General features: G+C 41.9%; 1 protein-coding gene across 6 annotated transcripts in view; it reads right to left on the bottom strand.

The window, feature by feature from the left end:
* The window catches only part of LOC103708236 (uncharacterized), a 38,320-nt gene extending 22,124 nt beyond the window's left edge, over positions 1-16,196 (bottom strand). Inside the window, exons 1-13 of one of the 6 annotated variants that reach the window (XM_008793061.6) lie at positions 16,040-16,172; positions 15,642-15,919; positions 15,001-15,353; positions 13,178-13,295; positions 12,932-13,055; positions 12,715-12,795; positions 11,167-11,386; positions 6,613-6,682; positions 6,484-6,537; positions 6,204-6,272; positions 2,176-2,232; positions 2,005-2,112; positions 1,840-1,912 (exon numbers count right to left, since the gene is read on the bottom strand). In XM_008793061.6, the coding sequence (XP_008791283.4) occupies positions 1,840-1,912; positions 2,005-2,112; positions 2,176-2,232; positions 6,204-6,272; positions 6,484-6,537; positions 6,613-6,682; positions 11,167-11,386; positions 12,715-12,795; positions 12,932-13,055; positions 13,178-13,295; positions 15,001-15,353; positions 15,642-15,919; positions 16,040-16,049 (1,615 nt within the window). In that variant the 5' untranslated portion in view covers positions 16,050-16,172. Of the gene's footprint in view, positions 1-1,839; positions 1,913-2,004; positions 2,113-2,175; positions 2,233-6,203; positions 6,273-6,483; positions 6,683-11,166; positions 11,387-12,714; positions 12,796-12,931; positions 13,056-13,177; positions 13,296-13,569; positions 13,589-15,000; positions 15,354-15,641; positions 15,920-16,039 lie in introns of those variants that run through there. The other 5 variants (XM_088712825.2, XM_088712827.2, XM_088712828.2 and 2 more) reach the window with 5 other exon arrangements.
* Positions 16,197-25,965: the final 9,769 nt, after the last annotated feature.

A 25,965-nucleotide genomic window follows, 5' to 3' on the forward strand; every position in this document is an offset into this window, starting at 1 on the left:
GGTTTCAAGTTGTATACTGAATCCTATTACTCGCAGCCACAAGCAGCCTATGACCCATACGGATATGGATATGGATATAGATATGGTGCATCTGAGGCATCTTTCGGTGGGCTACTACTATACGCAGCCTGAAGCATTTTACAGGTCGGATTTTGTTACTGGCTTATTCGGATGGGCCCCCTTCACAGCTGTTTTGTCAGCCAGAAAATACCTCTCAAAGCCAAAGCTTCAGCGAGAGATCCGAGAGTACTTATAACCCAGAGTATCCTTATGGGATAAACATAAAAGACTACGACACCGCTGGATTAGAAGGGTGGGTTGATCTGCCTTCTGACTATGCTAATGATTCGGATATCCACGAAAGGCATCGCCGCTTGACAAGATTTTAGATATCGGTATATATGTTATACTTTAAGTATATATAATTAATTGCATTATTTTAAATTTTTCATCTCACTACTTGATTTGAGGATATTTCATGTTGCTTCTTATAGCATGCAACATCTCAATAATCATTTTATTGTTTTGTATCATTTTAAAACAACAAGATACATTATTTAGGTTAAATCGGAATCATAAAAACATCAAAAAAAAACTGTGGGATCCCGCTTGCTGACCGGTACGGGTCCCGATACCAGTTCGGCGAATCTTGGAGTCAATTATTCCATGGTTAATCCTCATGTATGTAATAGTAGTAATGTAATGGATTGGGGGTCAGCAGGTCAACGGGTCAACAGGTTCAGGTTGATCATTCTTGACCTACTTAGGAATCGGGCCGGGTTCGGGTCAAGCCCTATAAACCTTGATAATATGACCTTAACCTGAACCCGAACCTGCTGATTGCCACCTCTAATCAGAATTTGCGCTCCTTCATCCTTTATAGAGCAACTCAAACTCTCATGTAGGTACCCAAAATACCCTTAACAAGTGACTTAATCTATGAGCAACTTATGTAATTATTGTTAGAGGATAATGACTAAAATAATCCTAATCTTTAACCGACTAAACATGTAATGAAAATCATATGAAACTAAATCTATAAGTACAAACTCATAGAACCCTAACCTTGTCCTGTATCTATCAAGTTCACATCATAGTTCTATCACTTTACATGCCACCAAGATCCTGAGATAGCTAAATTCATATAGAGATGCAACAATATACGTAAAACCAAGAAACCTTAAAGGGAAACAAGATCAAACCTTACATAGTATATCTTTTTTTTTGTTATTTTGCGATGAGGAAATAATAAATTCACGCTTATAGTGACTCTATATCAAAAAAAGGGATATACATATATGCAAAGAGGAAGGAAAAACTTGAGAAAGAGAAAGAGATAGAAGCAAGATGAAATCACAACAGCAGACCATCTCTCACTTCCAGATTTAAATAAATAGGGAATCACTATTTACGGGCTAGATGACCAAAGTAATGTTGTTATTCTCAGCTTGTAACCAACCACTGTAATGCTGTGCAAGCAGGAATAGGCCCAGAACTAGTTAGCTAAAGCTTAATGACACCTAATTCGTCACAAACAAGCCCAAATATTCACAAATCAACTCAATTACATAGTCAAATCGCACTCAGATCAATGTTTAACCTATCATATTTTCCAATCTAGATTAATCTCTGAATCATGACACTTGCTTTGGCTTTCATAACCAAAAAACTTCGCCTGCATATGTACAAATGAGCATAGGTACATAATCATATGCACAGGTAAGTGAAAATATAAGATTAGATTCTTTGTTCCTCTTCAAGAACAAAATCAGTTGTTTCAATAAAGGGTCTAATGCTAAGCTAAGTTATGCAACACAAGGAGCAAAAGAAGTATCGTACCACGTGTCAAGGAACTCAAAAATCCCAGCTTGCTCGTTTGACTCACTTTAACTACTTCCAATTGTAGCTTAGACTATTAAAAGCAACCAATACAACAGAAGAAATTAGTAGCATGAGCAAAAGAAATGGTTAGAAAAACAGCTGTAATTTAGGCAGCTAAATTACCTTTGCAGGTAATATAAATTTTTCTATATCCGCTTGAATTATATTAATAATATGTGGAAGGCTTCGAGCGATACCAGCCCCTTTTATTTGGAATGTATTCTCCAAGACCTATGTCAAAAAGGTTATGAGTTAGAAATAGCTTTACAAGTACATAACAGAATATACATTTACCTTTAATGAAATGATCATGTGACAAAGAGACTTCAGTTTTTCCCTCCTGATAGGAACCTGTAACATATCATCACTAAGATACGCTCAAAAAAGATATCCATCTACCAAATAAATCTTAGGTACAACACCTGGAGGTTAAATGTAGTAGCGCTGACTAATGTATGGTGAAAGAAGTAGTAAAAGTACAACTCATGAACAAATCATATCTTGTAAATCGAATACCAAAAAGACATCAAAAAAGCAAGCATCAAATAAAAGATGAAGTGAATCAATGAATACGAACACAAATTATGCTTTCTTCATGCAACTGTCATGTTCCTGTTGATTTAACACCAATTGCTTTCAAAACACAACGCTTTTAAGGTCTTTCAGTGTAATAAAATAGGTAGTGGATCACTAAAAGAGAGAATAACCTCCTCATTCACATCTCTTAAATTAGGAGATGTAGAAAAAAAAAACATTTATCATCGATCACGTGAAGAGCATGAGCTGATGGAATCATATAATGTAGATTTTGTCCCTATTTTGGGTAGGATGCAGGTTTTGTCTTAATAACCTATGTGAAGATGAATGCTGAAAAAATTCAGAGAGATGTTACATTACAAGTTCTCCAACAAAAACTTCATGCCACGAAAGATAGCTTAAGCCCATAAGGAAACGTCGCTTGCTGGTGGAATGCCAGCCTAGCATTGGCATGGAGCACAATATGTCACTCCATGCCAGTTCCACATTCTGCTATGACACTAGCATGGTATCCATCATGCAGTGTTGTGCTGTACCGCTTCTGACCAGCACTTAGATCCGGGCCTTAAGAAAGCTCTAACAGTAAATAATCTTATGTGTAATGCTTTTCAGGCCAATTAAAAGATAGCCAATGCAGAAGCATAAAAAAGCCTTCACCATCCCTTGGAGTCAAATTTATGGATCATGATTTACCGAACAACTGATCGGAGTAGATTTGCAGCATCCGGTCTAGATAAGAGCATGCATAATTTGATAGGGGCCCCAGTCAACTGCCAATCCTTCTTTGCTAAGGTACTGAGGAAAAGTTTATCCATTATGTTCAAGAGTAGGATTATGGAAAAGTTCTGATAATAGTTCACCGTTGATGCCTAAAGAGAACTAAAAACTTTGGGGTTTAATTGACAATGTCACCTATTGAGTAAAGAAAAACCAAACATTGGCTTAATCAAAGAGGTAGAGGACTTTAAGATGAAAGTGAAGATGACAAGAAGGGAAACCAATACGAGATCGAAAGAATTGCTTATCAGATTCTCTTGGATTTCAATCTGTATGTGCACATTGAACCACCATCTGTTCAACAAACTGGAAGAGTAGGATATTTTTAAGTGGTATATCTTAAACAAAACTAAACCTTGCTATCGAACATCCATTAGGCTATACTTAGCATTTCAAACACTTCAGATTCAAATAGGCATCTCATGAACAACTTGTTCCAACAAACTAACACTCCTTAACAAGTCAAGAAGCCCTAAACAAGATATTTAATTCAGTTTTTGCTTCTACCAAACAAAATTACTTTGACTAGCAAAGCATAAACCAGGAACATGAGAGCTGAATTTTCCTATTGATCATCATATATATAGAATCGCAAGTCGCATCAGTGTCCAATTCAATCAAAATGTAATAATTCATAAAGGCACTTCGGGTGACTCTTACAGAAACAATTTCTAGGACTAAAAAAAATAATAACAGAAGCCCATTGCTAAAAACCCTTGACTTAACTGATTTACATAAGTTTCACGATATGGTAAACATATACATAGAAAGCACACCCAATTTCTTGAATTTGGATATATTGACATAGTGCATATATATCTATAAAATTGTCTATTGTATGTACCTTCACTACAATCCGAATAGTTATGGTTAAAAATGGCTTGTCATATCATGTTAGAGGAAAGCTTTAAAATGTAAGATTGATGAGTCTGGCCAAAATTGATGACCAAGAAATATCCCAGAATGATCATCTTTTTTCCTTCAATTGGTTCTACTAAATAATGGACAAGAGGGCAAGTAAAAGCTATCCAACAGAAACGAAGAATTGTGGATGAAGTGGAGAGGTGGATCTACGATCCCTGGTGTCATGTGATTGTTATATACCTTTGAGAGTTGAGACTTGAGACAATTATAAAAATCATAAAAACAAAAGATGAATATGATGGGCAATAAATAGGACTCGCACTAAGACGAGCTTAATATGAGGCAACTCTAGTAGGAATGAGAATGTGGTGATATAAGATGCGATATAGCTAAAAAATAAGCATTGTAAAGGAGATATGCAAATTGCACCACTCCAGGATAATGTGATGGAACAACCAACTAAGATGGTACAAGTCCATACAAAACCAAAAAAAGGGTAACCACAATACGTAAAAAAAATAAAAAAATAAAATTTGAAAATCTATAATGGAATTGTCAGAAAGAGCGAGTAGTCAGAGGACACTGCCCCAAATAAAACTTTATAGAGAAAATGAAACATGAACATGACACCAAACAGTAGAGATATGCCTTGTTGGTCATGAATAATTATGTAACAGATACACTAGATAAAGCACAAAAGAGTCCATAAGCATCAAAGGTAACTACCTGATATATCCATGTGCACTTGGATTGCTAGAAGTCAAAAAGCATATAAGGAATAAAACTTTTATTGTACATGAAAATGAGTAGGAGGCACTAGCAAATTTAAATGCTCATTTTATTATCTCAGATCTATCATATAAAGTTACAATGTGATGGTGAAAAATATATAAAACAGTGAGAATCAAGTGAATGAACTGGAGATGTGCTTCTGTAGTATTATGTGATTGATGCTTGTTTCTAGGACTCAAGAGAAGATACCAGCAGAGAACAAAAAAAAACATGAGGTTATGTAGTTTAAGATATTTTTGAGTAACATGTAGTCAAAGATATTGGATGATGAAGAAGATACACGCATACAAGGAGAACGTGGTGGCAACAAAAATGTCCAAACTAGGGAGGGTAAGGTAACAAATGAGTGCACTAAAAGTTTGGAGGTCACACTAACTCTAGGCGATGTGACGAAGAAATAGTTATGATGATATAGGTATGATTTCAAGAAAATCTTCTAAGAAGTATGGCTCAACTTTGTGTCAAAAGGTCAGAAGACTAGGACGAAATGAATAAAGTTGTGAGCAAAAACTAGAGAAGTATATGATAATAGTGGATGTAGCCAATGTTGGACCTAGGATAAGATGAATAAAGTTGTAAGGAAAGACTAGAGAAGAATATGAAAACAGTGGATGTAGCCCTTAGTACGAAGTATGAACTAACAAAAACAGCAGAAAAAAATGCAAAGCTGACCAAAGATAGTCATGGCCAGCTTGATGGTTATATTTACAGTCATGACATAATTTACATAAATTGGTACAATTCCGAATTGAACTTCTCATCATGGCCAACATGAGGCTAGCAGTAGCTTGAAAACTAGACCACCAGGAAATATCTATCCTAAATTTCATTCTAACTGAACATGCTCCCTCAACTAATAGATCTTAAGAACCAGACAGTTATATATGTGTCACAACTCACAACCCTCTCCAAAACAATTTTATATTGCTTATAAGATTAAATCATGGATAAAAAAAAGAGTATTTCTATGGGACATGTGTAGAGGTCTTGGACACAAATGCACAAAATTTATGAATAGATAGAATCATAGAAAATGACTAACCTATCAATGTTAAATATATAATTTTCTTAAATATATCTCATGGACTAAACTTAATTTTATGTGGATTTGTCATGGACCAGCTCAACATAGTTTCAATTGATCCAAGGTTAGGCCCCAACCAATATAGAATATTATATTCTGAACAAATGGCTATTGTGCTTAACTCAGTCTAAAGAATATTGTTTAAGAAAATAATATATTATTTAGACACATTGGTCATATTTTAGAGTCTAGACATATAGCCATATAGGTAATAGTAATCAAATAAAGAAGTGATCTGGGAGGATGTTTGAGGTTACAAAAAAATTACCTCAAGTAACTCATGCAAGTCGAGCATTGAGATAACAAGCATATGCAGTCTATTTGCCAAGAGTATTCCCTGCACTGGCAAACATAAATAATAAAGCATCCTAGAGTTCACTGGCTGTATCCACCGGAAATGAAAACAAAAAACAATACCAAATTGAAGGCAGCACATAGATAAAACTATAGAAGAGCAAAAATATATTTTACAAATATCACCCATAACATAGTCAACTTTAACAACACTCAGTCACTCACTAAGCCAAAAACATTTACTGGAAAAAGACCTGCATGATCTGCTTGATATGAAACCGAATCCATGCTTCACTCAACATCTCTGACTGAAAAAGGAAGGGTAAAATTAATATGTGGTCCAAACAATGGAGCAAAACTTCGCAAAAGGAGAGATTAGTTACCGAAGGATACACAGTTGACTGAAAAGATGTTATCCAAGAAAATAGTGCATCTTTGATTGCTTGCCAATCCCTAGACAGGTTGAACAATACTCATTTCATACCATTAATGATGAAAAGCAGTGTCTACTTCTCAGCCAGCAACATAACTCTAACATATTCGTAAAAGTACATTACCAGAAAACTAAATCTCAAGAAAACTGTTGATTTAAGCAATACATCAACTAAGCCCAAATTAGAGCGTCATAATTCTGAAATAACAGCATGGTAAGCAACTGTTGGGTACCAAGACCTGGGGAAAAGACATGTTTGTCAAAGCAGTGACCTATTCATGCACTGCCTAGAAGGGCATCTTCAAATGTTTCGCATTCAATAACCCTCAAGTACAGCCATTTTCATATATATACTGCTTAGTACCTACTTAATAATTATTAGTTAGTGTTGAATTTCAGTCCATTACAAGCAACTCTGTCTTCCCCATTGTAAGCAATAAAGCAGCTTCTGTTAATGATTTGCAGTCAGAAAACTAAAAATGATAAATACAAGGGTAAAGGAAGCACCATATGTTGACAAAAGAATCGTATTACATCCACCACAATTCTTAGAAATTGGTATCTGAATTAATCTACCACTTGCAGGTAAATAATCATATAATGAATCTGGGTCTATCATTTTGTCTGCTCTTAACAACACAGTCAAATAGCATAAATAAAGATGAAGCTCCATAGTAGTATATCACCAACCAAGGTACGCCATCTCAGTATCGGGCTCCACACCGGTGCCACTCGGTTACTGTGTCGGTACGCCTGGTACAAAAACCGGTTCGGCAAACCGAGTATCAGTACACCTTCTGTACCGTGTATGGGTACGGTACAGTATGCTCCATGCTGCCCGGTTCGGTACGTTATGACATCCCTTGTCACCAACTAAACATGCATGTTTGTGATATCGTCATATCGCCCCATTTAAGATTTCCAGCACTAAAGCATGAAATGCCAGGAGCATGTCTTTATTATTGGACACCAAGACCATTATATCATTCCTCGTATCATGGTGCTACAGCAATAGGTTCACAATCAAACCAGTTCCTTCTGAGGATAAATTATGTTCGACACCATATGTCACCGTTTACCTATCCTTTGTCATTATGGTGCCTAGATAAAATTATATATAGAATGCAGCAATACCTTGATCTACAGTGCTCCAGGTACATCCATCAAAGACACAAAGTCTATTCTCTATTGAGTTGACGAAGAAATGAACAACACAGCACATTAACAGTCATTAGTAGTTCCTTGATTTCAACACAGTCCACATGCCAACACTACCCAGAATCTTCCAAAATGTTCATGCCCCAGTCAGATCAGATCCTTTGCATATGCCTTTGCAGCACTTTAGAATGAAAGAACTTAATGAGTATCATTAACCACAGTTCACTTTCTTTTTCCATATGTTGTCCCACTATCAATCTTGTTATTGATAACCAACAGTGTGAAGGCATATTGCAGCAAAGCTACATAGTTTTGATATGTATTGTATCATAGGGATGAAAGCTAAAATTTGAAATTAAAAAAAAGGATAAAGAAGGGTGTTTCAAAAATGTCTAGTATGTTTAATATCGAAATAGAGTAAAGTTATCAAAATTTTGTATGAATTAGCTTGGAGACCATGCATGAAGTTTATTAGACATGACATACGAAAATGCTACTAAAGAAAATCATGACCATGGTATTCATGAATACATAAAGAAGCAGATAACAATATAAATACCAAAAAAATTGGTGTGTCTATTGAATTAGATAACACATGGCCCAACTTCCAGAACTAAAATGAAGTGGAGGGCAGAAATCTTGATAATTTGCTTTCAACATATGATGCTAAATTTCTTGGAAGATGTAAACCATGTTAGCAATGACAAAGGACAATAAGTATAGACAAGCAAGATAAGGAACTAAGTTGTGAAAGCCTGCAGGGATTTGAACAAATGTTATAGTTGAGCCTGATATACAATGTTGCCATTTCCCTTATAGCTTTAGCTTCTGGTTTCAATTGGTTATTTGACATGGTATTAAAGCTCTGGTTTGCTAGAGGTCACGAGTTCAAGTCCCTCCAAGCTAACATGGTATCAAATATCAAGTTTGCTAGAGGTCACAAGTTCGAATCATGGTATGCTGAACCTGCCTGTACTGGCCGGTTCAACACGTACTGTACCGGTTCGGACCCTGACTAGTACGGTTCAGTCGTGAAAAATGGTACACAGCTCGTACCGACAGAACCCAGCCGGAGCCAAGGAAGAAGAAGAGAAGGAGAGAGCGAGCGGGGAAGGAAGGGAAAAGGAGAGGCCTCCGCCGCCATCAGAGGGCCTTGGGGGGCCGGCGGAGGCCGCGGGGAAGCGGCCGAGGCAAGCGAGTCGCCGACTTCACTTAAAAAATTTCAAATTCTTTTTCGAGGCTGTGTCCCTTGTTTCGAAAGAAACAAAGGACGCGGCCGCAGCCGCGCCACCGCAGCCTCCGCCGGCCCCCCGTGGCCCTCAGCTGGCGGCAGAGGCCTCTCCTTCTCCCTCCCTCCCCTGCTCGCTCTCTCTTTCACCTCGTCTTCTCCAGCTCCGTCTCTCAGTACAGGCCTGGTACCGAAACGGTACTGAGAACGATGAACCGGTCCGGTCCGGTAGACCACTAGTACGCCTACCGGTACTGGTTCGAAATACCTTGGTTCGAATCTCCTCCCCTACTAGTTATTTATTTAATTGACCTGGTAATTAAGTCAATTTATTCCAATCATTGTGTTTGTTACCTTGACTCATTTCAGTTTGAACTCATTTCAGTCATTGTGCTCCTTCCACGTGCATGGTCCAAACCACACATGAGCAGACATGTTAAGCTTGGTATACATTGTTGACACTGTCCCTATTAGCCTAGGCTTCTACGATCAGTTGGTTAGCTGGCAATTATATTTATCTTTTCTATTATAGAGCAAACTCCCAAAAAGTTGCTCCACCTGCATCCTATAGTTACCTTTACACATAGTCCATTATATAGTAATTCTCCTTTCTTTTTTCAGTTCTCTCTTGTTTTCTGAGAGAAACAATAGAGATACACCAAATAGTGGGACTTTTATTTGATGGGGGTAAAAGCTTGAATCAGATGGTATTATAGCCAATTTATCAAGCATTCCTTTTCATATGCATCACACAAGACAACACTATAAGAAATATACATTAATTGTTTAAAAACGAACACAGTTTTCCTTATCTTTATAAATTATCTGAGAAATTCAAAATATGCTTCTAAAAATTCACCAAACAAACATGACCACCTCACATGACGCTACATTAGAATGTTTGTTATTTGTATCTTGGAGTGTGAGGTTCAAGAGCTTGGGTTAACTTCCACTTCTACACTCTAATCATAATGAAATTGGAATGTCAATATATTGTACATCTATGTTAAAGCAAATTGCAATTATAAATACAAAGTCTTAAGAACAACAATTAACATACCACTCCATGATATAAGTACCAGTATATAACAACACATGGTATTAGACCTCGATTTTGTTGTGCCGGCATCAATAGGCATACCATTTGTTGGTATGGTACCATACTCTTCCAATAAAGTACCAATATCAGTACTTCAATGCTTGGTAGTTGGTACTTGGTACACTTGATCCTATAAATTAGAAATCAAGATTGACATTCATATGCAGGTGGAGTGCCAACTTAGCACTAACAAAGTACCTGCCATGCTTTGCCATGTCCAGCTGTGCTAGTGCTTGACACGCCTAGCAAACACTCGTACAATAACATGCCAAGTGCTGGCACACTAGTATGGTGCCATTGTTCCATTGCCAATTGGGCACTGGCATGGTATATATCTGTTTGTGCCATGCCATGCTGACCAACACTCAATTCCATGTTACAAGTTCCTGTGTAACCATTTAATAGTCATCAACTTTAGGGTAGAAATGGGTTGGGTCAGGTTTGAGTTCGATCAACTTGGTACAATAACATATAAGACCATGATCCATACCCAAACTAACCCATTTAACCTACAATTGCATGACCGATATCCAAATAGGACCAACCTAACCCAACCGACCGCCTTGATTTGCCGCTCAATATGTGGTGAGCTGAACAACTACCACTACGAATGCCCATTCAATTTTAAGATTTTTTACCTTAAGGCAATGAGCCCACCCAAGCCAACCCAAAAAAACTCTACCCTTATGACCCAAGTTAAGGCTTTGACCACACCCAACCCATTTATAGTTCAAATAAAAAATTTTGATCAATACCTTAACAAGTCAAAATGATCCTATCGCAAACTTGGACCAAATAGGATTAGGTCCCATCAATTTTTGTCCCCCGTAACCGATGTTGCTTTCACCCTTTTGTAACACAGCAATATATAGTGATGACAAATAACACCATCTAGTTCCTTACATGGAATCAACTAATAAGCCACCATGGCCCCTCTAATATATATTTTACCCCATTAAATTCTTATAGACATTGACCTATTCTAGGGAATAAAAAAATTTAGAAAGCATACTGCATACCTTGAATGTTTTTCACTTAATTGTGTAAGGTAATTTCTCTTCATGACAACAGATTCCTTATACACCTCTCTGATTGAAGGCCATGAGAAATATGATGGATGACATTGACTTTTCAGTACATCCAATAGTATAATTCTTCTACCTCCCTCAACGTAAGTTAGAGGGACCAACTTAAGCATCTCCAAAAGCAACTTCACTACTTTCTTTTCAGGAACTTCAGCTGATACCACAAGCAAGGAAATGTGAAATATCAGTCAAAATTCAAATAAAGACACATGTAACAAACATTACATACCCTATAGCACAACATTTACTGCAACAGCATTTTGAGACAATGAACATATCAGCTGAAATAAAACCTCATTACAGAATAAATGATTAACAATTCAATTTTCACATACAGTTATGAACAAAAAAAATAAAAACTATAAAGGCTCACGAGATGATACAAAAAGCAAGCTGTCAAGATTTTGAGACAAAACCTAAATGGAGATCTTCGAATGGAATTTTTCCTTCCAAAATATACTGACGATAGGAAATAGAATTAGAAAACCCAATTAACAGCTACATATTTTATTAATTGACTAGTGTAAAAGCTAAATCCAAGATTCATCTTTTAGGCAGTATAACATCTTATGTATTATAACACTGAACAATTCCATACTTTAATTATGATTAACAAGATTTCTCCCATATATGTACAATTCATAAATCCTGGTGCGAAGAATATCTGTTCAGACTGCAGTTCCATCTTTCGTCTGTAACTGAAATGTAACAAATATATGTACCGAAAGATTAACATCAAATCAGATTCCACAAAAGAGTTCTAATTTGGTTAGAATATAATATTATTCATTTCATCCAAAATCTGAAGCATACTCATTTTCGTTTGTAAAGGATGTTCCACCTTAAATCTAGTTATCTAATAGCTCAAAAGTTTGTTTTACAAAGGATGTTCCAGCCAATTTAGCTGAGATTACTCGAAAGAGAGGATATCCAGGATCTCAAGTTTTATTTATGATATTGGTGGCTAAAGAGCAATGAAGCAAGCAGTTACTTGAGATCGAGGTGGGATTGCATTTAGATTCTTATCACAACAACCATTTAAAATACTCCCAAACAGCTCCTCCTGTTGATTCTTGTTTTTCATGACTCTGTAATGCCTGGGATTTATGAGCACATTTTTGGAAAATTATATTTCACGGACAGGGTGCAAATGAGCAAGCAACGTCTACCCATGTGCTTTTTGACATTTTCTCATGCCAGCAACATTACCACAACCCCGCCCATGAATGAGTGGGCAGTAGGTGCCATGATGAAAGATAAAAGAATGGATAACAACTCCCCACATGCATCATTCTCCATAAAATTTAACCGACTCCATCACATCTCATAGGAAGCTGAGTAAAATTATTTGCATATGAAAATTGCAAGGCGCACTTAGTTAAAGAGCTATTAATCTTTGGGAATTTATGAATCAACAACTTGGCAGCATAATTCCATAGATATTGGATGACAATAATCCATATATCTACTACATAATCTTACCAGAGGCATATGTGAAAAATATAAACAGCGCCACATACTGTAGTATCTTCCTTCGGTCAAGAGGGAATTCCTTCCAAGTATCTAATGTAATATAACAAAAAATAAAGAAAAAGAATGTCAGAACAACTGGAATAATTTAATATCTCCAAAGATTGGGAAAAAAAATGTAATAGCTCAAACCCCATAACGAATAGATTAATAAGAAAATGTTCTTTACCAAGTCGTGGAAGGATTTCTGACAGACCATCATGGATGCAGGAACTACAGACATCGATGAATTTCTTATTGCACCTGACCTGCTCCAACGTGGCATGCAAAGGTGATTCTGACTGCAACAGTCTCTGAGAGACAATAAATCTAGTTAAGCCTACGGTTTGTGCTTTAGTACATGTGAACAATCCAAAGCAATATATCCCAGAAAATAAGGGAAAACAGAAGAAGATGATAAGTTATAAACATGTACCTGGAACAAGCCAACTTCCAGAAGCTTCTGAAGTTGGCTTACCACTTGATCAAGGAAGTCAAAATCCACCGCTGTTATACCAAAGATATCAACTTCCAGTTTTACCTTATTTAACATCCTGCAGAAGAATAATGACAGAAAAACAAAGATAAGAAACTAGCAACTTGTGAGAATATCAACAATGAAGATCAGAACTCACATGAAGAAAGGGGGCATAATTGATATGATCTATGTAGGTATAATAATAATAACAATAAAGATCAAACTTTGCAATGTGGATACATCGCAGAGAATAAGCTAGGCAGGAATCCTTGGAATCTGTCAGTTGCATGGCTTTTCCCTTAAGTCATATGGATAAATTGTTTATCTGGACCAAGGTCTGCCAGACCAACCTACATCATACTGTACCAATAAGGTATTGGTATGATACTGAGGTTCAGTTCATTGTAGGAGCCAAACTAGTTTGTACCAGTCCGAACTAAGCAATTGCCTGCCCCATACACCCAACGCCGACCCGTGCCACTTAGTTTTGAGCGGTACCCTGGAGGTGAAAAAAGGATTAGAAGCCTATCTCAGTATGAGGTACAAACCATGTCGAATTGGAAACATACGGCTACGATTCTCGATACTTGTTTTGTGAAACTCGATTTGAACTATTTGCACAATAGAATGCTAGGGTGCGTCATTAACTCATAAATGGGTCGAGTTTTGACATCAAATTTGTATTGTTAGATACTCCATATGGAGCGAACTGACCACTTTCTCTTCACTTCCTATCTAAAGAAAAAAAAAACAGGATTCACTTATCTTGCTTCCATATGGACAGCAGATCGAAATTTAGCATTTTTATAGGAGGCATTCTTATAAGTTGCATCAAAGTCAAACATGGAGGTACTCATCTTCGGAACTATAAGTTCTTAATTTGTGATGGCCAATATGATACTCCAACAACTAAAGAAAAAAGTTGCGCCATGGTATATTATAGTTTGTTCCATAGATTGTCAAGAATATGTAAGGCAGGAAGTGGGTCAGGCTGTGTCGGGCCATGCCCCTACTTAAACCCAGCCCAACTTTTTTTCGGGCTTCGGGCCAAGCTTAGGCCTGAAAACTTTTGGATAATCCAGGCGAACCCAACCTAAACCCAATTAGGTCGGCCCAAATTACCCGTTTGGGCCAAAAATAGGTTTAGCCCGAACCCAATTGAAGTTTAATATTTCATAATATTGCTTCACAAATAAATGAGCTAGCTAAAAATTGGGCTCTCTCCCATAACACTAGTAAATAATGCATGATACATTATTGTCAGCTAAACCTATTTTAAGTTGTCCTTTACTTTCTCATTATTCTCTCTAAATAACAACATACAAAAATAAATTGATTCGAGCTTGAATTTGGGCCTGAATTTGAGCTCCATTTCGAGCCTTATTTGGGCTCCGTTTCGGGCTAGGCCCGGGCCAGGCTTATAACATAGGCCTAGCCCAAAAAATAAATAGGCTCTACATTTAAGCCCAAACACGATCTCAACTCTTTTGAGCCTAGCCCGAAGTCGGCCCGGTTCGATAGGCCTCGAGCTGGCCCGAGCCCATTTCCAGTCTATCACTTATCTTAAAAAGCTATATATTCTGCAAAAAGAGGACTAAATTAGTGAGAAATGCTTATCCCAATAAAATCTAGTTGCACCAAAAATATGTAAAATAGATATAAATTGTACCCTGATGAACAAAGTCTCACTAAAAATGGACAAACACATAAAAATATTCTTATATTCCAACACGAATAATGTTTGGAATTCATATCACAAAAATAAACGCTAAATATCTCACCTTGCAAAGAGAGAGAGGTGACTTTTTATGTGGCTATTCTGCTTTAAGATTTCATCTAAGACAGTAAACATGGCCAGGCCATCGCCTAGCGCTTCAAAGGCAGTTCTGAGCATAAAATTCTTGACAGAATTTAGCGGCCGAAGGATGTTCTTATCATGAAGGGAATAAATGGAATTGAGCTGCTTAACCAAATTCCCCAAGACAGCAGTCATTCGACTTGTGGTCTCATACAATTCCATGAACAAAGAAAGCGATTCACCAAATGCCTTCTGTGGCTCGCCTTCAAGAAGCACTTCCTGTGGGCTTGAACGATGGCCAAACAAGAGCAACTGCCTATACAACTTTTTTGATGCCTAAAAGAGAATTCACATCAAAATTAGCATCTAAAAGAAGAGTATATTGTTTTTGAAAAAAAGGGGACCCATACAAATTTTAGAAACCTAGGAGAAAATACACATCAAATTTTTAGCATCTAAAGAAGAGAAGAGGGTAAAAATAAGTCAAGTTTTGGGATCTACGCAATTTTTTCGAAGACTAGAAGATAATTCGCATCAAATGTGGCTTTTAAAAGAAGAGACGAGGGTACAATAAGCATTTTTTTTCGTATCGTGTCGGGGGAACAGGAAAGGGAGGGGCCTAACCGATCGGTGGAGTCGGGAGATCTCGATGCAATCGTAGGAGAGGACCATGACGAGCTTGGATACGGCGACGTTGTCGGACTCGAGGAGGGTGGAGAGATCGGAGTGCTCGAGGGGCTCGACGTGGAGGCGGACCGGATGGGAGCTGGAGGAGCTGGGCGGAGTGGCGGAGGGGGAAGGGCATCCCAAGGGATCGCCGCGGAGGTTGGAGAGGAGGTCGTGGCTTCGGAACCGCCATTCATCGACGAGTCGCCGGAGCTTCTCCTGCTGTTCTAAAAGTTCTGTTTGGAAGAAGAAGACAGAAGAGGCAGAGAGTTAGAAAACCGAGAGAAAAGGAGCGAGAGAGAGAGAGAGAGAGAGAGAGAGAGAGAAGGGGAGAGAGAGGGGAGGAGGAGGCTTACGAGAAGCCATGGCGGTCGGGGCATAGAAGGCTTCGGGATAGACGAGCTTCGGTTTGCCCTTTTGCGGTGGCCGCAGGCAGTATCCGTGCCTCCGGGGAAAGCAGTAGTTGTAAGAGAGTCCAGTGGACCAAGTGTGGGCAATTAAGCTACAGGAACGAACTATCAGCGAATAAGCGATGGTGCGGTCTAGCCCTACTCAGCCTTACCCAGTTTTAGTCATTTTAATCCACGCAAATTCAAAACCAATTGATTTCCACGTTGTGAAGCCTTTGTGCAGCACTGATGGTTTCTCTTTAGGTTTTCTAATAATAGTTATACAAAAAGGATTGTTTATGATTCATGAACATATAAACTGTTACTGAAAATTGGACCCGGGGGCGGCCGTCGATTGAGGAGGAGGAGCTCCGGCGCGAGAATGGCAGGTGGCGGTCCGTCGGTGGGCGGCGTCCTCTGGGAGACCTGCAAAATGCCAGTGGCTGAGGTTTCCGGCGCCGGCCCTCCGATGCTTAAGTCAGAGGGAGGCTTAATTTTGGAGAAGGAGATGGACTGTATGTAGAAGTCCGAAGCCTCCCTTGGGAGGAAGAAGCCCCTTTTTAGAGGGAGAAACTCTCCTTTTATAGGGGGAGTGCCAGGGTTATCTGTGATGTGACTGGGCGAATTAATGGGTTACCGTCACGATTCGACGTGGGCATGGAAGTAATGAGTTGCCGTGGATGGCTCGTTTCCATCATGGGAGGAGATGGCGTGCAGCCAGAGCTTACTTGTGGCGCGCAGTGCAATCCATTCTTGGGAATGGTGAGGCGTTGACAGTCGTAGCAGGGTATGGTCCCTGATTGATATGTCGTGGCGTGGCCGGCAAGTAAAACATGGTGCGGTGAGGCTGCTGCAGGGCATGGCCGCAGCATGTGGACAACAAGGTCGGCCTTCTGAGGTCGGCTCGGCCTTCTGAGCTTGGCAGCCTGCATGAGCTCGGCAGCATTCTGAGCTCGGCAGCCTTCTGAGCTCGGCAGCCTGCATGAGCTCGGTCTGAATGAGCTCGACAGCCTTCTGTGCTCGGCCTTCTAGTCTCGGCCTTCTGTGCTCGGTCTTCTGAGCTCGGCAGTCTGCATGAGCTCAGCAGCTTTCTGAGCTCGGCAGCCTTCTGTGCTCGGCCTTCTGAGCTCGACGACCTTCTGTGCTCGGCCTTCTGAGCTCGGCAGCCTTCTGTGCTCGACCTTCTGTGCCCGGCCTTCTGATCTCGGCCTTCTGTGCTCGGCCTTCTGAGCTCGGGAGCCTGCATGAGCTCGGCAGCTTTCTGAGCTCGGCAGCCTGCATGAGCTCGGCCTGAATGAGCTCGACAGCCTTCTATGCTCAGCCTTTTGAGCTAGGCAGCCTGCTGTGCTCGGCCTTCTGATCTCGGCCTTCTGTGCTCGGCCTTCTGAGCTCGGCAGCTTGCATGAGCTCGGCAACCTGCATGAGCTCGGCAGTATTCGGAGCTCGGCAGCCTTCTGATCTCAGCCTTCTGATCTCGGCCTTCTGTGCTCGGTCTTCTAAGCTCGGCAGCCTGCATGAGCTCGGCAGCTTTCTGAGCTCGGCAGCCTGCATGAGCTCGGTCTGAATGAGCTCGGCAGCCTTCTGGTCTCGGCCTTCTGAGCTCGGCCTGCATGAGCTCGGCCTTGCTGTCGAATTTGGGTGTTTTAATTGTATTTGTGGGGTGGTCCATTTTTTCCCCCAACATAAACAAACACCAAAGCTTAGTTTGCATTGTAGCGCCCTCCCCTTGCCATAGGGCAAAGGGCAAGGGTTTAATTTCGAAGAGCATCAAGTCTCATTTTGATCCCCAAATATGTAAATCCTTGGTTCATGAGGAGTGGCTCAGAAAATTTAAACCTGACGTTTTAAAAGCAGTTATCAATTTAAAAACTGAAACTTGAGAATCCATATGCTAAGAAACTAAAAGAAGGGATAGCTAGGAACTTCTAGCATCACTGCCAAAAAGGTCTTGTCATTGTCAAGAACTTCAAAAGTGCCATGGCTAGGGACTCCACCAATTAGCTATTTTGCTAATCCCTATAATGAGGGGTGCAATCAAGCCAAGCTGAGTCAAGTATTTAAAGGCTCGAGATTGACACGATTCAAAATTCTCGGACTCGAAATTTTACTCGAGATCGATCGAACCTTAATATCTAATAAGCTCGAACTCAACTCAATAAAAAAAAAAGCATCGAGATCAACTCGAGCATCAATCGAGCTATACTTGAGCTTGAGTTCGAGTTGAATTCGAGCTTAGATCGTAATTAAAATAAAATATAGCATAATATTATTTTTAAATTATTTAAAATAATTAATATATATTATAGAATAAAAAATATAAATGTTATAAAAAATATATACTCTCGATTAGGCTAGCAAACCTTTGAACTTGAGTATTTTAGTACTCGAGTTCGACCCAAAAAACTATTCAAACTACTCAATCTCAGTAATAGTTGAGTCCAGTCAAACTCGAGTAGCTCACGAGTACTCAACTCATTTGCACGCCTGATCAACATACTTAACGGAGCAATGTATGTTCTTGATATGGTGCAGCATGTCCTAAAGATACATGATAAAATTCACTTGATGCAGTGCACTTTTAGAGTTGTGAATATTTAGCACAAGATGGAGTTTGAAAAAGTAACACATGGCATCATATTAACGCTGAAAGGTAAGAAATGCAAGAATATGATTCCATGAGTACTAGCTAGCAAATAGAACATATGTTGGGGGAAAAAATGGACCACCCCACAAATACAATTAAAGCACCCAAATCCGACAGCAAGGCCGAGCTCATCCAGGCCGAGCCGAGCTCATGCAGGCCGAGCTGAGCTCAAAAGGCCGAGCTCGACATCCACATACTGCAGCCACGACCTGCAGCAGTCTCATCCAGGCCGAGCCGAGCTCATTCAGGCCAAGCTCAGAAGGCCGAGACCAGAAGGCTGCCGAGCACAGAAGGCTGCCGAGCTCATTCAAGCCGAGCTCATGCAGGCTGTCGAGCTCATGCAGGCTGCCAAGCTCAGAAGGCCGAGCACAGAAGGCCGAGATCAGAAGGCCGAGCTCAGAAGGCCGAGCACAGAAGGCTGCCGAGCTCAGAAGGCCGAGCATAGAAGACCGAGCACAGAAGGCTACCGAGCTCATTCAAGCCGAGCTCATGCAGACTTGCCGGCCACGCCACGACATATCAACCAGGGACCATACCCTGCTATGACCGTCAACGCCTCACCAATCCCAAGAATGGACTGCACCGCACGCCACAAGCAAGCTCTGGCTGCACGCCATCTTCTCCCATGATGGGAACGGGCCATCCACGGCAACTCATTACTTCCACGCCCATGTCGAATCATGACGGTAACCCATTAATTCGTCCAATCACATCACAGGTAACTCTGGCACTCCCCCTATAAAAGGGGAGCTTCTCCCTCTGAAAAGGGGCTTCTTCCTCCCAAGGGAGGGCTTCGGACTTCTACATACAGTCCCTCTCCTTCTCCAAAATTAAGCTCCCCTCTGACTTAAGCATCGGAGGGCCAGCGCTGGAAATCCCGGCCACCGGCATTTAGCAGATCTCTCGGAGGATGCTGCCCGCCGACGGACCGCCACCCGCCATTCTCGCGCCAGAGCTCCTCCTCCTCAGCCGACGGCCGCCCCCAGGTCCAATTTCCAGCAACAGTTGGCGCTAGAGGAAGGGCCCGAGTCGCGGCCATGAAGCTAAGGAGTAAGGGAGCCTCTAACGCCTCCCAGCATCACGTACCAAGTCCTGGACACTCAACCCAGAACCCATCACCAAGGCCTCCGGCAGATCCAGTCCCCCAAGTTCAACCTACTTGTTCAACAAGTCCAAGCACTCACTGCGGCCGTTCAAGGCCTACAGCAAGTAGAAGACCAACCTCTACTCTCTCCTCACGAGCATGAGTCCTCAGGACGCCGCTTGCGACGTCATTTCTCTGTAGAGCGTCGCCACCACCGAAGCTCCCACCGAGCTCGACCCCCAAGCCGGGAGGGCTTGTCCCGCATCCATTATCCTGAGAGCTCGCACCGAAGCCTGACGCCTCGAGTACAGAAGCACCCATCTGAGGCGGGGTCTATCCCATGCCAAGCTGCAACAGGAGCCCCACCCGAGCTCGGCAGAAAAGTCGAGGACTTGGAGCGGCAGATACAGATGCTTCGAGACCGAGGCCCGAAGCGAGACACCGACCTTGACTTTACAACAGAGTCTCCATTCCCTCAATGGATCATGGATGAGGCAATCCCCCAGAGGTTCAAGATGCCACAGATTAAGCCATATGATGGCTCATCCGATCCTCTTGATCATTTGGAGAGCTACAAGGTCCTCATGACACTCCAAGGAGCCACAGACGCTCTACTCTGCAAAGCCTTCCCATCGACTCTCTGCAAGGCAGCTCGTCTTTGGTTCTCCGGACTAAAACCCAGCTCGATTCTCTCTTTTGAACAGTTGGGCAGGCAGCTCGCCACCCATTTTGCTGCTAGCCGGCATCAGCGCTGGACCTCAGACTCCCTCTTCGCCATCAAGCAGAAGGAGGGAGAATCCTTAAAAGACTACATCAGTCGCTTTACCTCGGTTACATGGGAGGTCCGCGATCTTGACCAGTCAATCGCCATGTCGGCATTGAAGACTGGAGCTCGATCCTACAAATTTCTCTTCTCCATCGAGAAGAGCTTCCCCACCGATATCTTGAAATGTTGCCCCGAGCTCGCAAACACGCCAAGGCTGAGGAAGCCATGGCTCTCGGCGAGAGGCAGTCGAACAACCTGCCAAGATGCAGAAGAAGCACCAGGAGAAACACTCCCAACCAAGTAGCAGATTCCCCTAGTATGAGAAAGAGCCTCCTTGTCCCAAGAGCCTAGCTCGCCCGGGGTCTCCCCTCCAAAAATTTCAGACGTACACTCCCCTCACATCCATCCGAGCAGAGATCCTCATGAAGATTGAGGGTCAGGGCTACCTCCGGCCTCCATTGAGAATGCGACCGACAGAGTCGCGGAAGCACTCGAAAAAGTACTGCCGCTTTCACCGAGATCGCGGCCATGATACGGAGGATTGCTACGAGCTCCGTGACGAAATCGAGGCACTTGTCCGCCGAGGTCGGTTGAGTTGTTTTGTTCGTGATCATGCCTACAGGAGAGAGCCTGAGGAACAAAACCCAATGCCGCATGAGGAGCAGAATGACAACTGACCTCCCACGGGCATCATCAATACCATCAGAGGGCGGGCAAGTAGAGGCACCTGAAGCTTCGAGCTCAAAAGAAGGAGCTTCTTCAAAGCATCCGTGCACTGCGAAAGTCACATCTCCTTTTCCGATGAAGACCAAAAGGGTGTTGAGCCCTCTTTATGACGACGATGTAGCTATTTCCTTCATCATTGCAAGGCTTTGAAAAAAAAAATTGCATAATGAAAGCCCGGCTGACGCCTTATTTTGTAATGCCTTCCAAAGGATGAGCGCTCCTCTGGCTAGATTCATAAGAGATTCCATCCCAAGAAAGTACTATGAAGTTAAATCCTCTCATGGTCCAGAAGGCTGTCGAGCTCAGAAAGCCGAGCTCAGAAGGTTGCCGAGCTCATGCAGACCGAGCTCATGCAGGCTGCCGAGCTCCGAAGGCCGAGAACAGAAGGCTGCCGAGCTCAGAAGACCGAGCTCCAAAGGCCAACCTCAGAAGGCCGGTGCTGAGCCAAGTCCTGAGGGACTTCGAAGCTTGAAAGCCATCAAAATATCTCCAAAAGGTACAAGACGCCACTTTAGCTTTAAATAATTCAATATTTTACATATTTTCAGATCGGAGAATCCAAAAGACGACCTACAGGTACTCTATCTCCAACGTCGCCCCGCTCCGAATAAGGGCGCACGATCGCCAACGGACGAAGTCCGTCTCCTGTATGTGTCTCCAATGATGCCCCGACCAAGCTCGGGACGCCTATTCGACGCCATTCGACGATATTCGACGACATTCAACGTCCTTCGACGACATTCGACGTCATTCGATGACATTCGACGCCCTTCGACGACATTCGACGCTATCCGACACCATGTCAACGCCGTTCGAAGCCCTTCAACGCCATTCGACGCCTCCTATGACGACATGCCCCGATCTGAGTGGGGGCACCCTGCTGAGTCGACCACAAGCCAAGGAAGGCTCCTGAGTCGACCTGAAGCATTTAACTCCAACTGCATGAGAGGTACACCCTACTTGGCACACACATCTCCATATATATTTGGCTATATTACAGGATGATCGACGACTGGACTACTTCCTTCGCCCGAGCCAAAAAGCGGCTCGAACTCGGAAGTCGAGGGGTAGTGTTGGGGGGAAAAATGGACCACCTCACAAATACAATTAAAGCACCCAAATCCGACAGCAAGGCCGAGCTCATCCAGGCCGAGCCGAGCTCATGCAGGCCGAGCCGAGCTCAGAAGGCCGAGCTCATCATCCACATGCTGCAGCCACGACCTGCAGCAGTCTCATCCAGGCCGAGCTCATGCAGACCGAGCCGAGCTCATTCAGGCCAAGCTTAGAAGGCCGAGACCAGAAGGCTGCCGAGCTTAGAAGGTTGTCGAGCTCATTCAGGCCGAGCTCATGCAGGCTGCCGAGCTCAGAAGGCCGAGCATAGAAGGCCGAGCTCATAAGGCCGAGCACAGAAGGCTGCCGAGCTCAGAAGGTCGAGACTAGAAGGCCGAGCACAGAAGGCTGCCGAGCTCATTCAGGCCGAGCTCATGCAGGCTGCCGAGCTCATAAGGCCGAGCACAGCAAGCCGAGCCCAGAAGGCCGAGCTCGTCGTCCATATGCTGCGACCATGCCCTGCAGTAGCCTCACCGCACCATGCTTTACTTTGCCGGCCACGCCACGACATATCAACCAGGGACCATACCCTACTACGACTATCAACGCCTCACCAATTCCAAGAATGGACTGCACTGCACGCCACAAGCAAGCTCTGGTTGCACGCCATCTCCTCCCATGATGGGAACGGGCCATTCACGGCAACTCATTACTTCCACGCCCACGTCGAATCATGACAGTAACCCATTAATTCGTCCAGTCACATCACAGGTAACTCTGGCACTCCCCCTATAAAAGGAAAGCTTCTTCCTCTGAAAAGGGGCTTCTTCCTCCCAAGGGAGGGCTTCGGACTTCTACATACAGTCCCTCTCCTTCTCCAAAATTAAACCCCCCTCCGACTTAAGCATCGGAGGGCCGGCGCCGGAAACTCCAGCCACCAACATTTTGCAGGTCTCCTGGAGGACGCCGCCCGCCGACGGACCGCCACCCGCCATTCTCGCGCCGGAGCTCCTCCTCCTCAGCCGACGGCCACCCCCGGGTCCAATTTCCAGCAACAACATATAACCCCATAAGTACTAGATTCAATTATCAAGGTTGCCCTGATTTTTTACCTTTATTACTAGTATCTTATTCATAAGAATACAAGGCAAAAGCTAGCCTATAGAATGAAGCAAATTTCTTTATCACTTTTTTGCCCGTACCATTTCCATGACCATGGAAAGCGGCCTTGTTTAATTATCTTAGATCCCGCCATGATATTACCTGCTTTCGATGGCCCACTTCTCTCCCTTCGCCCTGAGAGATGGGAGAATAGAACAAACCGGCAATAATATGGCCGATGACACGAGTGTGAAAACCTGTCATGCCCTAGAAACGGACAAATTAGTGCAAAGCGTGGATGAAGATGGAAGTGTTAGAAAATATTTTGCCAAAAAATAATTATATTTTTATTTTATAAAAGTATTATAAAAGAATAATTTACTAAAGTAAAATTAGAAGATTGAAAACAGCTTATTTGGATCGAGACATGTGATATACACTACGGCGATCTCGTTTCCAAAGTATAACAATCAGGCTCAACCCGATCCTCTTTTAACAAGCATGATTACTGGGGAAGGCTGAACCAATCAACTCATTCAGGTGTCCAGAAAATCAAAAAGATAGAAAGTAAGAGTTAAAAGATGGTAGAACTTTCTGTTAGTAGAAAAAAAAACTTTCGGGAGAGAGAGAGAGAATCATTTTTGAATTAATTTTGGAAAAGTCTATTTATAGACTCTATTCAGAAAACCGAAGAGATGCAATGGTTCTGAAAATACGTAATGTTTTGCAAACATCATATTTTTTGGAAACAAACGTTTTCTTTCGAAAAATCACAATTCTTCTGAAAGGGACATCTCAAAAAAAATATTTTAGAACATTTAAAATAACTAAAATTTAGAAAATAAAAAAATATTTGTTTATTTTAATTAAAACTCCAACAAGAAACTCTTTGGTGCCCTCACATTTCATTGTTGTACTATATAATGTATCGACTCAAGCCAGTTTCTTTGCTATATTATACTCCTCAAACTTTTTTTTTTCTTTTCCTTCCGGTGAAGTGCTTCTTGAATGCTTGGTGGAATTATTTAATAAAGAGGAACATGCCTTGCTGCCTCAGATCCCCGGAAGCATGACATGGGCCATGTAAGTGACCAAGTTCAACCATACAATGCTGCTAATTTAAAACCTTGTTCTAGTTCTTGCCACTTATGAGAGGGGGGGTTAGCAACAAAAGCGAGTGCACTGGTGCTTTATCTGTCGTTAAAAATTAGGTTGAGAGCTCAACATAAGTTTTAAAAAAATATAAATGGGCTGGATGGATTGGCTGACCTTATATGATCAGACCTAATGTCGGACATTTAATTTAAGCTTGATTTGGATTTGCGTCAGACATTGTGGGAAAAAAAAAGGGTAAGCTCCTTTAGCCAAATAGACTTAACTAAATGCCTGCAAAATTTGCTTGGCTGGGGAAGTAAACTTGAGTTTACTCTTATATGCACCCAATGGCGTCGCCGCACTTGGAGTACGTGGCGACAATGGACATTTCAACAGTGTGGTGCGGGGCGAGAGGATGCCACGCTCGCCGCCGCCCATGCCAAGTATGGCGACAACTGGGTCACCATTGCTCGCCTCCTCCCCCACCTCACCGACGGCACTATCAAGAACCATTGCCTGCCAAGGCAACCGCAGCCTTTGTTGTCTCTCCTGCCACCCCACCAGACGCCCCCTTCCTATAAAGAGAAGTCGGTTTCGTTAAGGGTGCAAATAGGTTGGGTCGGACCGGATCTTGAGCGCCCCAATCCAATCCGGATGCTTATTCGGGTTCTAATTTTGGACCGAGACCTAATCCAATAAAAGATCGGATTGGATCAGGTCTACGGCCACAATTTTTGACCTAATGGGTCATTCGAATCGGGTCGGGTCTATGTATAATCTAGTCTCAACCAAAAAAAATCAGATCTGATTCGGGTCCGGATCAAATTAGTTTGTTCAGGTCTGGCTTATCAATTTCAAAAAAAAAACTTGTTGATTTCCAACATATTTTTCATTCTTTTTTTTTTGTTCATCACTATTTGATTTTGCAAATTTTTCCTCCATTAAATGCTTCCGAATGTTTTAATATTCTAGCCAATATAACAAGACTAAGATAATGAAATTTCAGGCATTGTATCCCTCTCAAAGAAAAAGAACAGGAATTTTCAATTGCTATAGACTAATAAGCTCAATTGCCATTTTATCAGTTGATTTTGGAGTTCAATAATTATTTAGTGAAAAAAAATTATAATGTTTGTAGCAAAAGAACTTATGATGGGATTGATTTATTGATATCATATTGGGTGAAATCTTGTGATATCAATTTGGATTGCAAAAGATAGCAAGGTATGGTATTTTTCCATTACCAAATAGGAGCACGCAGAGGAAGTGGTTGTTCAGGCCAAAAACAAAAGCAGTAGGATAAAAGTCTATAAGCACGCAGCTCACCGCCGCTCATCATGCTGGACAAGAACATAGAGTAGAATAAAAATCTAGGAAAGCAAAACTCTCACTTCCATCCTCCTTTCATAAGAGCAAGCCATCAATAT

The sequence above is a fragment of the Phoenix dactylifera genome, chromosome 16 (assembly GCF_051530095.1).
Source record: "Phoenix dactylifera cultivar Ajwa chromosome 16, Ajwa_hap1_PhDact_Kaust_v1.1, whole genome shotgun sequence".
In the NCBI taxonomy this organism is placed as follows: domain Eukaryota; kingdom Viridiplantae; phylum Streptophyta; class Magnoliopsida; order Arecales; family Arecaceae; genus Phoenix; species Phoenix dactylifera.